The 16494-nt window shown below is 43.3% G+C and overlaps 1 protein-coding gene and 1 long non-coding RNA gene across 3 annotated transcripts; both read left to right on the top strand.

Annotated features, from left to right (window-relative positions):
- Positions 1 to 1358: 1358 nt before the first annotated feature.
- Positions 1359 to 11252, top strand: gnrhr4 (gonadotropin releasing hormone receptor 4). Of its 2 annotated transcripts, XM_029842338.1 has the most exons (5): positions 1359 to 1729; positions 1956 to 2137; positions 2428 to 3018; positions 9738 to 9942; positions 10012 to 11252. In XM_029842338.1, exons 3-5 carry the CDS (start codon positions 2503 to 2505, stop codon positions 10461 to 10463), a joined length of 1173 nt encoding a protein of 390 aa, XP_029698198.1. In that variant the 5' UTR covers positions 1359 to 1729; positions 1956 to 2137; positions 2428 to 2502; the 3' UTR covers positions 10464 to 11252. The 2 variants fall into 2 exon arrangements, with proteins under 2 accessions (XP_029698198.1, XP_011605156.1); XM_011606854.2 differs by lacking the exon at positions 1359 to 1729 and having other exon boundaries at positions 1906 to 2137.
- Positions 11253 to 14405: 3153 nt separating this feature from the next.
- On the top strand, positions 14406 to 16271 carry LOC105416873 (uncharacterized). The gene is made up of 2 exons (XR_964768.2): positions 14406 to 14688; positions 15695 to 16271. It is a non-coding gene; the product is annotated as an uncharacterized lncRNA (long non-coding RNA).
- The last annotated feature ends 223 nt before the right edge of the window (positions 16272 to 16494 follow it).

Here is a 16494-nt window from a genome sequence, read left to right as displayed (position 1 = left end):
TGAGCATGTAAAGCATTTCTGGAGCTTTGTATCATAGAGGAAAACAACCATTTCACATTATTATTCACACATTTGCAGAATTAAAGGCAATTTGACGTCTCTGGTTGCCAACTGGATATTTATTAAAAGCCTTTTTAGGTTAGGTTGAGTGTTTCCGTGGTTACTGGAGGTGAAAGGAATTACTACTGTTGTAATGTCACTGATAACAAAGCTGGAAGCTTGAAAAAAGCTGATCTTCTTTACTAGATGGATCTGTTCATGTTGTGACCATGACTGAAGCGAGGAGTCAACCTGCACATGCTAATGGCTCTTTAGAATGATTCCAGCTGATCTTGTTGGGTAGCAACCGTGCATCAAACCGGATGAGGCACACGTAGAGACTGTGGCGCCCTGCCCCTCTATCTGCTCCCTGGTTGGGAGTTTCCCCAGGTGGAGGTTGGGACGTGTTCTCAGCTCAGGTTGTCCCAGTTCAAACGTGGGTTTTAAGGGTTGGCTAAACGGAGGCTCGGACCCTTAGCTGTTTCCAGACAGACCTGTTTTCGGGTCCCCTCGTCCCGCATCGGGCATTTCATTTGATACTTACTTTTGGTTTATTAATGAGAGTCACAGATAAATTGATTTTGGTTTGTTCGTTCATGTGTGGACTCCCTTGTTGCCACTAACTGTCCTGGTTTGTGACAATATGTTAATAAAAAGTGGTCTGTAATGGGGGGGTCGGTGGTGTTTTCTGGGTTATTGGTTTTTACTGTGGCTGGAGTTTATGAGGATGGACAAATCAGATGTAATGAAAGTGGTCACAGAGTTATATAAATATTGGGTTGCCGAAACAAAAGGGAATTAAAACATAGAACATTTGCTTCACCCTAACCACGAAAAATCAAGCTCTCCATTGGTCTCATAATCACTGGACACTTTATAATTTAACACTTGCTGAAAAGCAACACAGGGATTCAAAGTGTTGGATAGAAAAACAGGCACGTTGTATTACTTCACCTGATGACTTCTGTGCATTTATAATCACTTGGACTTGAGTGTCTCAGTTTTTCCTGTGGCTGCTTTCTTCTCATGTGCCAGCGGGGATAAATTAGGAACAAAATTACAACAATTGTTCTTCTCAATATGTGTAAAGTAACTGGTGAACCTGGTGCATGTACACAACTGTCTTTGTTAGCAGTTTAGGCATGACCTTAAGACAGAGGTGGATTTATTTCCCCCTAACGCCTCTCTTAAATGGCTTTAAGGTCCCGGCAGCACACACCCGGTCAGGCACTGTTCCTGGAGGTGAGAGGTAGTTTATCGGGTGGGAAAGGGCTGTTTATCACAGGTCAGTGACAGGCGGAGGTGTTGCTTTGGGAACTAGCGAAATATTGATGAATGTTTTTCATTTTCTTAACTTTTAGAGGGGGCACGAGGCAAACGGCCTCCGTGTGGCACCAGTGTCACAACGCAGTTAAAAAGAATGAAATCCAGTAAATAAAATGCTCCACCCCAGGTGTGGAGGGGCGTGTGGGAGGGTGTTTCTGTGCCCAGAAAGGTCGGAATAGCCTTTATTTCTCAGGAGATCTCCATCGCCAGACTGCAGACTCGTGCCACTGTCTCCTGCTCCATGGTCTGTTGGTGCCACCAGGGAGAAGCAGCTGATGCTAATCTAGCCAGGGTGCGCAGGAAGGTGGCAGAGAGCTGCAGAGATCATCTTCACCAGGATGACAGGGAGGACAATTCGTTAAGAGTAATCTCACTGTTTTTTTTCTTCAATATTCTGACTTGTCATTAATGTTTTGCTTTTATTTAGTTATTCAAATGTGCATCTTGGTCCTGATAATTAACCTGTCCGCGACAGTGGGAGAGGTGGTCGGAGAACTAGACCTGGATGCGCTGGCGCGCTCTCTGTCAGCGATGTACTTTTTCTTTACGAGAGCCGGATAATAATCCAAATATTCCGCTCTTGCCGACAGAGGGGGCTGCATGTGATCCTCTCACCCGCCTTTCCGTGCAAAAGGAGCCCCCTGCGGTTCGTGGACCGATCCTATGGGCTCTGCACCGCCGCTCGTCATTACGCGGAGGAATGAAGCGGGCTGCCGCAGCCGCAGGACGACAGACTGCGATCCCCATTAGAGCTGCACACCGATAACTGCAGGTAGGCTGTTTCTGTCAGCGCTGAAAGACGCCTGTCTGCTCCTTTGCCTGCTAGAAGTGCTTATTCTGAGCCTCAATTTAGAAAGAAGTTGGAAGTTGCGATTCACTGTTTAGTATTTTCTAACTTGTCTCTCCATTTCCCCTTGGTGACTTAATAATGTGGCCACACCTCATGGTTATTGGTTAATTAACGCACAAGTGGTCCGTGATCCTGTTTGATCGGAGCCAGGGGAGTCCCACTGAAACCTATAAATCACTGGGACAATTTGATTCTTTCTTTTCTTTTCACAGTTGAAGTTGGGATGTGTCTGCTTGGACGGTAAAAACCCATTCGGCGCTTCTGTGACTCCCATTTGCGCGCTCACCATGTTCCACCAGATGACGGATCCAGCGCTGAATGACAGCTGCACAGGATCCACCTCGGGCTGCAACAGAAGCGCAGACGGAGATGCGCTGCAGCTGCCCACTTTCTCCACTGCGGCCAAAGTCAGAGTCATCATCACCTTCAGCCTGTGCGCCGTGTCGGCGGTGTGTAACTTGGTCGTGCTCTGGGCCGCCAGCAACGGCGGCAAGCGCAAGTCTCACGTCAGGATCCTGATAATGAACCTGACGGTGGCGGACCTGCTGGTGACCTTCATCGTGATGCCCGTGGACGCGGTGTGGAACATCACGGTGCAGTGGCAGGCTGGAGACGTGGCGTGCAGGCTGCTCATGTTCCTGAAACTCGTTGCCATGTACTCTTGCGCCTTCGTCACCGTGGTCATAAGCTTGGACAGGCAGTCCGCCATCCTCAATCCTCTGGGAATCAGCGAGGCCAAGAGGAAAAGCAAAATCATGCTGACTGTCGCCTGGACCATGAGCGTAATCCTCTCACTCCCACAGGTAGGAGAGAACACACTGCAGGCGGCGCAGAGCTTGTGCCAGTCCCCTGTTTTGTTGGTTACCCAGAATGCAACTTCTGACAGTGTTATAATTTAGGTTTACCAAAAGGAAATGTGGAGGTTAATTATCCAGGGTCTCCCTGTCAATCCTGCTCAAATCGTGATGAAACAAAAATCCATAGCTCTGCTCATCACGCACACATGGTTCCTGGCTGGTAACCATATAAAAATCCCCCTGCCTTGCGTCATAGCACAGCTCCATCAATCTAATGACTTAGTGTGACATTTCCCACCTGTGCATTGAGGCGTGGGTGCTCTTGTTAGTCTCTGCTGCTGTGATGAGTCTTCCTCTGCTGCTCTTTACTTGCACTGTGACCAGATTTGACGTCATTGGACGGATCTACGACACATGCATGAATCAGCTGTTGCACAGGTGAAGCTAAAACCTCACCCACTGAGGTGAAAGGTTGAGAAGGTGCGTTAGCAAAACCACTCGCCGAAACCAGGTCAAGGAATGAATTTCTCATACATTTCTCATCCCATTTTGAGTCAAACTGCTTTATATTCACATTCTGCGGATGCTTAAACAAACCCAGGGATCTAATTGGTCCCGACTTATATACACCCAATTCATGAGTCCTAGAACTACGGTCGTCTGAACTGTCGAATGTAAATTAAGTGGCTCCTCAGCTTTTTAAAACTCTCTTCATGTCTAATAGTTTCCAGGCAATGTGGACCAGAAGCCTCCTGGAAAAGTTAAGCAAACACTCGAAATGTTCCAGCACCGGTCAAGACATGGGACTTACTACAAATTAGCAGAGGGAGAACCTTCTGTGGGGATTTTTATACTCTTGGCTGAAAACTGAAGGGCATGAAGCTTTCATTATCTCGTATCTTTGGGCGGCAGAAGTTTACTGGGAATTTACTGGGATAAACTGCTGATGATCATGACCTTTAAGATTAGGATTAAGATGTACTTTATTCATCCCTATAGACCATAACACACTATGAATATCAGGTTTATTGCCTGTGTTTAAACCAAGACTGGTAAACAGTCTTCACGTTCAATTTAAAGACATTTTAATGGTCCAATGCTGAGGATTTTTGTATTATCCACACAGTCAGTATCTAAGATTTGAAAATGTATACCGGCTGAACTGGAGATATCTGTGGCTCTGCTTATAAAAGAGTCTCCAGAAGGGACAGGCACAGGGTCTCTTCAGGGTGGATGGGAAAGACAGTCGAGTCTGCGTAGATTTATGCAGTTACACTTTGCCTCTTCAAAAGAAGCAGATATGGTGTAAAATGTGCAGGTCTGAACATGAAATCTCCCTGGCTTCATTTATCTTAAATTTAGATGGCGGCCATGTATTTAGCTCCGTGTAAAGTTGTTATTTTTCTCCTGCCTTTTAACTGAGGGGTCCACATCACTGAGGATCTGTCCTAAACTTAATATACACGCAACAATACACCGATAAAATCACCATGACAGCAGCTCTCATTGTGGGAAGAGGCATATGGAGGACAGTAGCAGGGTCCATGTATGGATAAATAAAGCTCCTCCTGGATGTTGTGCTCTTTAACCAAAAGCACTCTCTTATGGTCACATTGGCACATCAGAATGTGCACATTTCTTCCACCATGCATATGTGTTGCGCTTTATGTTTTTTAAGGATCTTTTTTCACTTCTTCTTCTCGCGATATTCAGTATGCTGCCCGAGGACCAAAGAATTCCATTGCCAATTAGTGCTTCTGTCATTTTTCGGCATATAAACAACAAAAATCTCAAATCTTGAATATCAAACTGCTTTTCCAACCGTTGTGGAGACGCAGAGGACACAGAAGACTCAGAGGTTGTACACCTGTGGAATACTGATGACTGCAGTCAGTGGGAAAAACAGCTGTCACGTGCTCAGAAGACGCAATTAATTTCCACTCATTCCCACGACTTCGTAGATAACGAGGAGCAATTGAGAAACTCCTCAATCATTGGCTGAAAATGAAAGGAAAATGAAACAGAAAATGAAAGTTAAAGTGTTATTTATTACAATTCCATCGGAACAACATGGAAGTGGCGAACGGCAAAAATCTTTTTGTAATTAATTAGTCATTGTTTTTTTGGGTGGGGGTTATGCTTTGGTAAAATCTTCCTGGTAATTAGAAGTGCTCGATGTAATTGAGCCAACAAAGAGGCGGTATTGCTAATAGAACTCCTCTCAATTTAAAATAATCCTCTCATTTCAAAATAATTCCCAAAAAAAAGAGGCACATGAGGAATCACTTCAACAGGAGAGGCTTGAGAACAGGGAAAGTGTTGAGTGGAGAGAGGAATGAGATGGAAGCGAGAAAAACTGTCGTTAACAAGAGTGAGAGATTCAAGATCCCAAGCGCTGGGGAAAATGTAAAAAGGAAGACTTAACAAAAGGGATATAGCTGTGCATGAGTAGAGAGACTCCTCTGCAGTGTCTAGAACCATAATTGCCTTAATTAATTTCTTCCTGGCATATTTACAAAGCAGGAATTAGGAAACTGGGAATGCAGTTGTAGTTATGTACGTAGCAGCGACATTTTTGCTGGATGATTAAGCCTCTACTTGAGGTTTTAGACCTTGGCTGATGTCCTCTGGTTCATATATGGTGACTAGCACAGCTATAGAGGCGATGTTGAAGGCAGCAGTGGGAAAAGTAAACCTGTTCCGCTCACGACACACATTGGCAAAGCAAAGCTTTGTTGTGAGAGAATCAAAAAGCTGAACGTAATTAAGTCTTCTCTGTCAGCCAGCTCACATGACTGGTGCCTGGTGATGCAACTACCAGAAAAGTGGCCTCAAGGGAAGAGGAAGTCTTGGAGCAGCTCCCCAGAAGAGGTGTTATATAGAGTTTGCTACACACATACGTAATTACATGAGAGAGCACCTATAAAGTCACGGGTGTTCACACTAACGTGCTGTAGCAATAAGGTCCTGTAAAAAGAGTAGAAATCTGTCATATGGAACTTTCATTTCAACTTCCTGCCAGGTGTTAGATTGTTCATTAACGGGAGTCACCCAGCACAAAGCCGAGCCGAAGTCTCAATTTGTTCCACGTTTGAGTGTATTTATGGTGTAGCCTTTTTAAGCCTTCACCCTGGCTCTTGTTTTAGCCACTGAGCACAACCTGAAGGCCCCTGATAGAGACGACACTTGTCGAGCAGGAGTGCACACGAACTCTCCTGTCAGCTGTGGCTGAGACGTTTGCAGCGGTAATGAGCCAAAAACTCTTTTATCAGCGTAATAATAACGCCATTAAATCTGTGTACCGATATGTCATCACCTATTTTCTCATCCAAAGGTCGTTGCAGTATAGCTCAATGCCACTATTAATGTCCGTAATGCTCACCGAGATCTCGCACAGCCAATCTCCGAACTCTAAGAAGTGTATTTCTATTAAAACGCCAGTAATCAGAATAAAATAATCAGATGTGCTATCAATGCAGATCTCTTTGTATTTTAAATATCTACAAATTAATACATACCAAAGAGATGAAGAGATTAAATCTAATGCACTAGCCAGTATCTTAAATAGAGTAGCCTCTGTGTGATGGGTTTAGTCGCCTATGTCTCAAATTAACGTTACCTTTTCATCTGTAATGTTCCTGTTTTCCAATTACAGCCAGGTATTTTTGAACTTGTGATCTCATTTATTTCTTAGTCCTTTCCTAATGTATGAGTCAAGGTAGCGTCCTAGCGTGCTGCACAAATGTCTCCTGCCTAAAGTTTGATAAGCCTGTTAGACCTTCACAGCAGTTTTCCCACTTCAGCACAGATATAGAAGAGAGTCACCCTGATATTTATTTTAGCCTTGAATAAAGTTTTATCCTATTTGTTATTGTAATATGTGCATGTGAATTGAGTATTTTATAACCCTCTGCTGCTTTACTGAGGAGAAACAGAAATAACTCATAAAAGACAGTCATTAGCGCTCTCGTCTCACAGCCAGAAGGTTCTTGGTTGTGTTACGAAATTTGTAAAGTTCTGCGTTCTGTCTCCTCTTCCTGATTCTCTTTCCATGACTTGGCAGCTGTAGGTCCTCACGTCTGAAAAGGCTTTCGTTCTTTACTTTTTCTGCTTTCGCTGCATTCAGTAACAGAACATTTTAAACACTTTTACTAGCAATTTGCCGAAATAGCGCATTCTTTTAAAGGGAGCGGAGGTTTGGAAGGGAAAAAAGATGTATTAGCAAGAATCTCCATGGAGTTCTTCAAAGACGATCTGTTGAATAATGGGGGGTTAGAGAGTTAAGACCTTTCCCCCCACTGAGATTACAAATTTCGACATAGAAATTGAATATTGACTCATTAGAAACCTAAAGTTTCTCCCAGTTGCAGTTGGACTGTCAGAGCTAAAAGAAGATGGGAGATGAATGTTAAACGAGGCAAACAGCCTAACTGGCTCCTCAGTCTCCTTCTAGGCGTGTAATACAAACTTTCAAATACGTCAAACTGCAGACTTGTTATGGACATATTTCAAATGCATTCCGCATTTTGAATTGTGTTTATGCAGATGATGTCATACTTTGCTTGAAATCAATTCAAACCGTTCTCATAAAGCATTCGTTACTCATCAACTGTAATGTGATGGCCTACACAATAACATGCTGTAATATAGAAATATACAGGACAGCTTTGTGCAGATACAATAGTATTGTAAGATAACTGACAAGAAATTTTGATAAAAGCAGACAGCCGCTTTAAAAAGCAGGTTTTTTTTTGTCATCATCAGTAAATTGTGTTGTTGAAAATCCTCTAGGATTTTGCACCATTGCCCCTCTTTGAAACTATTGTTTTTGATTTTGCAAAGGTATTCAGTGAGGCTTTGCCGTGATATGAGACAAGAGAAAGAGCCCAGAGCAATAAATATGAAACAATTTATTGATTTTCTGCAGCTTACTCCCAAACTCAAGCTTTAGCTCCAGGTTTTCTGGAATCACATCAGTTCAGAGCCTTCCATTCAGGCATTTCATCTCTTTGGAAACGCACCTACTAAGTCAACCAGATCATTCAACATTGTGCAGTTTGTCCTGAACTGCACACGAGACCTGACGGCCTTATCGTAGAAGAAGTGGCATCAAATCCATCGTCACCGTAGTGTTAAAAAACCCTTGTTAACGAGCAGGATTAATTTAGTCTCCTCTGACTGACTTCACCAGTCATGTCATGAAAGAAACATGTGCGCCTGAAAGAAAACAGATTGTGTAGTCAGAGGTGTGTGGGGTTGCATTAATGCTCCTCCTCAGGGAAGATGGACTCGGAGCCACACTCCCGAGATGAGCAGGGAAAGTTCCCACACTGATGTCAGCTCTAACATGGTGGCGGTGGAGTGTCTGGGCCAGGATCGGTGCTCTTTTCAGACCTGTTCCAGTCGTCCTCCAGAATTGCAATTATCTGTGTTGACTTTAAGTGCTTTTTAATAGGCTCTTTACCATTGTAAGGGTCCCCTCTCTTCCCAGGCTCTTGATCACAGAGATCAAGGAAAGGCAAATTCATTTCATCACAAAGAAAGTCAAAGTGCTTGCTTTAAAATACCAAAACATCAAACGTTTAAAAAAATTAAATGAAACCAGCATAAATTTCAGCCAACAGGATCTTATAAAACACAGAAATATGAACCGGTCTTGTTTGCCCCCCCCCCACCACCACAACATCTTCTATATTCTGAGCCTTACCTGTCACAAACAAGGTCGTTTTACATCCGGTACCTGCAGATGTTCCTCTGCAATAGCGATGATAACAGCTGCATCGTTTGCATGCTAATAAGATAGCAGCCGTTACAAACCCAAGATTTCCCCACACAAGCACTAGAAAGTGTTTAATTTAATATTCTGACTGTGGGAACAAACTACATTGGTACTTTCCTTCAATCTCTTCTTATGTCGTCTCTCCTTCTCTCAAGTTTACATCCCTCTTCTGTAGGTAGTTTAGGACTGTAAGGTAGTATTTGGTTCACACAGATCAATCGATGGTGACTCTCAATGTACTCAATGTGACTAACAAGTTCTCCACAAGTAATGTTCCTCCTCCCGCTGGTGAAACCCTGATTTACCGTCACCATCCGGAATCGACCACTGTGAAACCATTCTCTTCAGGTTTCAGAGACGTCAGTATATCCACACCTCTACTGCCTGCCTCCTCACCCGCTCTCTCCACCACGAACACATCAGTCCCATCCTCGAGAACCTTCACGGCTTCCCCAATGTATCCACTTCAAAGTCCTTCTTCTCGCCATCAAAGCCCTCCATAGCCACACCCCCTCCCACCTCGCCTCACGCCTCTGCTCCACCAATCAGAACCTGGGGCAGCGTTTCCATACCTCTGCCTTCTGGATGGTATATACTGATGCCACACTCAGTAATTGCCCTCAAAGCAATGAGATGATTAAATGTTTCAGAAGGAAGAACATGATGCCATCTCAGCACCATGAAGGGTAACTGATGATGCAACAGGACCTTTATTTTTCTTGTGGTGAATTGACCCTCCTTTCATAGTTGACCGGCCGAGTTGTCATTTAATTAATAAAACAACCGTGCAGCCTCTGTCGTCCTGTCTTCTCCATCATGTATACATGAAACAGCCACTTGCATAATTTCTATGTAGCAATTAACAGATCAAGCTTCATTAAAATCCCATCTGCCGGGACAGATTTGGCAGCATCACTCACCAAACTTGTCTTTTTTTTCCGGCCAGATGTTTATTTTTCACAACGTAACCATCACGGTCCCCGAGAACTTCACCCAGTGCACCACCCACGGGAGCTTCGTCCAGCGCTGGCAGGAGACCCTGTACAACATGTTCACCTTCGTGTGCCTCTTCCTCCTGCCCTTGGTCATCATGATCTTCTGCTACACGCGAATCCTGGTGGAGATCTCGAGCCGCATGGCCAGGAACAACTGTGAGTCAGGCCATTTTGGTGTTTTTACAAATCCCAAACTGTCATTGACGACACGTTTTGTTTTCCCAGTGGTGTCAAAAGACGTGTACCTACGTCGCTCCCACAACAACATCCCTAAAGCCCGGATGAGGACCCTGAAGATGAGCATCGTGATCGTGACGTCGTTCATCGTCTGCTGGACTCCTTACTACCTGCTCGGCCTGTGGTACTGGCTATTTCCTGAGAAAATGGAGGAGACGGTCTCCCATTCGCTCACTCACATGCTCTTCATCTTTGGCCTCTTTAACGCGTGTTTAGACCCCATCACTTACGGTCTGTTTACCATCCATCTTCACCAAGGCCTTAAAAGGTGCTGTCGAACTGCAAACACACGGACCGATCTGGAAAACAACACTTGCTTCGTACACATGACGCGCTTATCGTCTCACCTGCACAATGCCTCTGGTGGCTACCACACGGACAAAGAGGAGGTGAATGATGACAGCCGCTCAAGGCCAATTATCCCAGTGAGCAAGATGTAATGGTTTTAAAGGATTTCGATAAATGAGAACCTAGCTCCTAATCACTGGTGAGATGAAGCCTTTCATGACAAATATCGCAGCGATCTATTTGGATGGGAAAAGAAAATTGCCTTCTTTGATGAGAATACGGCCATTGTTGCGCTCATGTGTTCAATGCCTTCATGCCAATCTAATCTTTGTTCCGTCTTATATCGTTTTGACGTTGATAATCATGTGCTGCAAACTGCCCCATGCAAACGTTAAATCTGAGTTATTGTTGTAAATGTGAGTGGCGTGTCTTATTGAGCATGTCATTGGGAAAAAAAGGAAGATACTTTGCAAAATTATTCAGGAAAAAAACCACATCAGCAGTTACAGCAGTTGCTGTATAGTGTCATTTATTGTTTTTATTATATTTATTTTAATGTGGTGTTCTGTGATTATGGCATATTGAGTAATAATTGTGACTTCCTGTCATGTGCAGTGGTGTCAAAAGTTCAAAAGTTGGTGATTTGTGTTATTAAATAAGCTTAAAATAACCGACCAGGAATGCCTCTTGAATAAATATTTTGAATTTCCCTGCTATTGAATGTACTTGTGCACGATGTCACTGATGTGTTATTGATTGGTCCACGATCGAGCCTGTGTTTATTGCCGTTATTATTGTTGTGTTTTGGACAACACTCCCTCCTTCTTGATATTGTGGAGGCGACGGGAATCAGCTTTGAGTTCGATATGAATTTATGCGGCGATGTGTGCAACCCACGCAAATGTAAATGTGTATCTGTAAATCAATAAAGATGTTGTGTGTACCATGACCTGCTTTTAACATTTTTACCCCTTCAAAGTGCTGTGGGAGAATCCAGACCACAGGAAGAACGTGCAGAACAACAATGGACCAACACCAAACCCAGAACATTCTTCTCTTTACAGGGCACCTTTAAAAACATGCTCATGACAAAAAATAAATAAACATGAGACCTAAATCGGTGTAGGGAAGAAGCAAATGATCCAGAATAAAGAAAAGCTGGTCTGAAAATGAAAGAGGGGAGAATTAAGATGACAGATACTGAGAAGGAAAATAAAAACTCTTTTTTACTAAGATTTATTTAGTATCATGTGACAGAGCACTTTAATAGCTCAGGCCTGTTCAGCAGAGAAAAAGGGGCGACCCTGGGATTCCTGTCATGTCCACCAAGTGTGATTAAGGACACAGATCCTGAATACATGAAGAAATTGAAGGATTTTAATGAATGGGATAGCTTTTTAGAGGAGGGTTATTTATTATAAGCAAATAACTCAGCAGCTCAACACACAACATGTCTCAGTGATGCAGAATTCTGGGTGTTGTGACGCATTTCGGTTCTATTTAACTGCCATAAGCAGAAGGATCAAGCAGTGTTTGAGTGTTTTTGGGAACATACTCAGACAGCAGAAATCAGCTGCCTCTCAGCGACTCAATGTGTGTTAGCGTAAAAGCAGGGGGACACAATCAGCACACAAACAAGTCGAGCTGGCTGCAGATTACAGGGTTTAGTGGCTTTAGAGGCAGTCAGAGAGGTATGTGACCTCCAATAGGTCGACAGTTCATCCCAGGAAAAACTGTTCACACAGACACAGACACACAGAGACAGACACAGACTCACACACACACACACACACACACACACACACACACACACACACACACACACACACACACACTCAAAACTAGGTGTCATTTGGTGGCTCTAATTAACCTGAGGTTAATGCAACATGCATCCTCCATATGAGGAGACCTGGGCCAAAAGCAAACCCAGATTAATGTTAGCTGTAATGTTGGCTGGTCTGAGGGTGAGTGTGAAGAAGATGAAGAAGATGATGCACCTTCATGAAACAAGGAAACTCTTTTCGATTTTTACAGGAGTTATTCTGTATCAAGTGACAGAGCAGAATAATAGCTCAGGCCTGTTCAGCAGAGAAAAGGGGCCGACCCTGGGAATTCTGTCATATTCACCAAGTGTGATTAAGGACACAGATCTTAATGGCATTAAGATAAAAAGCATATACACAAATAAATTTATGGATTTGAATGGACTGTACAGCCTTTTGATGGAGTGTGTGGTGGGTTATTTATTATAAGCAAAGAAAACAGCAGCTAAGATGTCTTGTTGTGTCCCACAAGACATTTATTATTTGAGAGAGAGAGAGAGAGACATAGAGAGAGAGAGAGAGAGAGAGAGAGAGTTCTTTTCAATGCTAAATGTGTCTCTAAAATTTCAGGCGACAGAATTCCAAACCATGCAAACAATTCTGACAGTTTGCAAAAAAACAAAGAAAAGACTAAATGGACTGAAAACAACTCCAATTATACTATGCAAATTACCATTATGTGTGTTGGTGCAGTTTTCGAAAACCAGCTAATTATCTATTTTTAAGTTGATCTTTAATGTGGGTTTCTGGACTGCATATCAAACAACTTTCACTATGTGGCGGTTTAGTCGGAACCTAAAATGACTATAATTATGAGATTATCGCTCCTCGTGATCGGGGCTTTGTTGTGCAGTTCTACTTATGTGACCGGTTGTTTGCTGTTTGCTGCTCGCGTCCGGCTAATGAAGCAGCATTTATAATAGAAATAAATATTTTAAAATGCCACATGCGTATCGCTTGTGCTTCACTCCGCCCCAAATCCTTCATTTCCTGAAGCTTCCTGAAGTCTGTAATGATGTGAGTCCACCTACGTGGCTCCCATCATGACACTCATCCAATATCTCTTCACTCTTTCCAACATACGAATGAGTGTTTTGAACTCCACAGCTTGACTGACAGTTATGACTCATGCAGGAGAAAAGGACTCAATTAATTTCCTCTCAACGCGTCAAGGCCGCTGTCTGGTGCCTCTTCTGTACGTGCTACGCTAAGGTTTGCGTCCTGAAATACTCCTTGATGACACCAAATTGTACATGTCACATACGGCGTGCGATGGGCTTTTAATCATGTCAAATCCTGCCCCAGGGTGGTGCATTATAGAGTGACAGCACCCTATAGGGGATCTTTCTCTGCGCGAGGCTGCTGCAGAAATTCAATCATTATTGCACTTGCTGAAATATTGATTATTTACTGTTGGGACTCCCATGAGCTGGTGACTGTAGACCACCTAAGTGGACCAAAATTGGACAGAAAAGATTTATCATCCAACATTTGCCTCTGCGGAGAGACAATAGCAGAATTATACTGCCTGGTCAAAAAAAAAGCCATCTGGTTTTAACTTAGGAAACAGGTGAGAGCCCCCAATTGGATAATTACTGCACGGGTGATTATCTTTTAGCTGGCAACGGGTTATTTAACCCCGAATGATGCAGGGAGTAGCTTCTCCCTGCTTAAATTCAAACCATGTGGAAAGAAACATCCTGTGATGGTGGAAAAGATGTCAGTCTGTTTGAGATGGGTCAAATCATTGGCTGCATCAAGCAGAGAAAACATCTAAGAAGCTGGAAAAAACCCATAAAGTTAAAAACTGGAAGGCTGGTGGGGAAATCATCGTCTTTGGGGAAGAAATGGGGTTAGGAAAAAATCTCAAATGATGGTGATGAGTGATCCCTCCAATGCTTGGTGAAATCATAATGAGGAAAAACAACAGCAGATATAAAGGTGGAAGGAGACTGAGGGATCTCCGAGGATCATGAAAGATTAATGAGATTTTCTCATGCCCCTCTTTTTCTACCATTTAATCCAGTAATTAGCATTCTCACCAGGTAGAAGGAAGCTTGCATTGTGCCCAGAGACTTCCTGTTTGTCATTTAGATTTTTATTTTTCGTTATTTTATCTACGTGAGCAACATCTATATTTGTGGTTATTTCCTACTCCAGTGTTCGGAGTCTCCCCTAGTGCCCCCCTTCTGTTCCTTGTCTGTTTCCAGGCTGGGCGGGGCTGCTTCCTGGTTCACTCCCATTGTGAGATCTACACACCTGGAACTGCTCTCCAGGTAATCATCCACACCTGCCTGCTGGTAAATGGACTGCTCCCAATTCCATCTCTGCCAATTTGTTGCTCAGCCTGCTGTGCCAACTTATTCCGATGTCTGCTTGTGCCGCCCAGCCTGCTGTGATGAAGAGGTTTTCATCTTCGGTTCTTTCTGTTATTCAACTGCCATGTTTTCAGTAAAGTCCGTTCTGGTCAAATCTGCTCGGTCCTGTGTGTGTCCGCCGCTGCTAACACACAGACTGATGCTGATTTTTGTTATAAATTAATTTGAGGACTGTGGTACGTATGATATTTTTAGAATTGCAATAATCGACACACTCCTGCCTGGCTGTAATGTCAAACTATGCAAACGATCCAGCTGTTTTTGAAATTAGATTCAACAGGATTAGTCAGACTGAGAGTGGAGAATAGATAATAAATCATAGGAATATATGGAGTTTAATTACAGACTGTGTTAGTTTCAGGAAGTAACAGTCTTTATTGAAACTCAAGACGCCTCCAAGGAGGGATGAAACAAAAACCGACTAAATTAAAAGAAATCTAAAGGGGCAAAACCAACAAAAAACACTCTTACGAGGAACTAGAAAAACTAATGCTATGAAAGTCTCTAAACAATTGCACTGTAGATTTTCAAGGACTAGATCCTCGTGACTATGAAGTACAGGCTGGTGATCAGGACGAAAGACTTGGCACAGGGAGACACAGACTATAAGCACATGGGGGGGGGGGGTAATGGGGAACAGCTGGAAACAATCAGGAATCAGGGAAGACAATTGGACTGGTGACACATGAGGAAAAGCAAGTGGCGAGAGGAGAGTTAGTTTCAAAATAAAACAGGAAGTCACAAAACCAAGATGGAGACAGGACAAAAAAGGGCCAACTTCACCTACAGGTGTGACAAACGATGCATGCGCTGGTTTGTTTTGTTGGCTGTTTGCTCTGAATTCCTGTGGAATTCTCCTCGGAAGCCTGTGTTTAACTTTTACTGAATCTTATGTGTTTTAGCATAAATGATTTCCTCATAATGGGCTGTTTTATGTGTCAGTTTTGCCATTCCATCCAGACACAATCGCTGTTTAATGTGTAATGTACATGAAGAAAACTCATTTCCCCTCCAACTTTTATCCGTTAGCCATTTTAATGCATCTTTTTTGTTAGGCATGGTATGGATTGAGGTATGAGTTGAACTGTCTCCAGACACAACTCACACTCACACACAATGGTCCACTCAATATTGTCAACTACAGGACTGACTCCATTCTATCTTTAATGTATCACAACTCAGGCCCAGTCAGACCCGACAGGTAAACGGCCTCCTCTCTGATCAACCAAACACCCCAGAAGCCAGCGAGCTCCACGCCAGGAACAGGAAGGGCTTGAGGTTGAGCAACCACCAGCACAGGAAGTGGTCTGATGGTCCAGTCAGGATGCAGATCTCCGTGAGTTCATCTAAGGAGACGGGGGCATGAGAAGAGGCGTCTGAAGTTGTTCTTTGCCTTTGATATGATGATGAGGTTGCTTAAAGCCCGGCTCATCGTTGGTCAGCGTCGTGCATCAAAGTAGAATCTGAACGATTACAAATGTCAAAGTATTGCAGGACCCGAATAAGAGCAATGGCCCTGTGTTTTCTATTAGCGATGTTTTTGGTGTCGGGCTATAATTAAAATGATAGACCAACTATCATTTAATCACTATAATCAAAGTGGCAGACTGACAGCTTGTACTTCCCATCTGGACGCATCGAAGGTCATGTCGGGCCTGATGGAAGCCGTCTTCCTATTAACTAAATGCAAATTAAATATTCAAAATGAACTGCCTACGTGGCCAAGAAAACCAGTAAGAACAAGAAACTGGGAGATGAAGTGCTGAGATGATCGGAAGTGTCTCATAAGCTCCCCGTGTGTGATTCACGTCGGTGTTTCTTTAGTGCTCGGCGGGGTTTTATTGCAACAGTGAGAAAAAAATCACCACCCGTGGAAATAAATATATCATCTAAACCAAACTTCACCCTTTTCGGATAAAGGCAAGATCCAGTCGTTGCATAAGAACTGGGATCCAAATATAAATGAAGAGCCGAGCAGATTT

This window comes from Takifugu rubripes, chromosome 9, assembly GCF_901000725.2.
Source record: "Takifugu rubripes chromosome 9, fTakRub1.2, whole genome shotgun sequence".
Taxonomy (NCBI): domain Eukaryota; kingdom Metazoa; phylum Chordata; class Actinopteri; order Tetraodontiformes; family Tetraodontidae; genus Takifugu; species Takifugu rubripes.
Note: the sequence above shows the minus strand (reverse complement) of the source record. Positions and strands in the feature narration are given on the sequence as shown.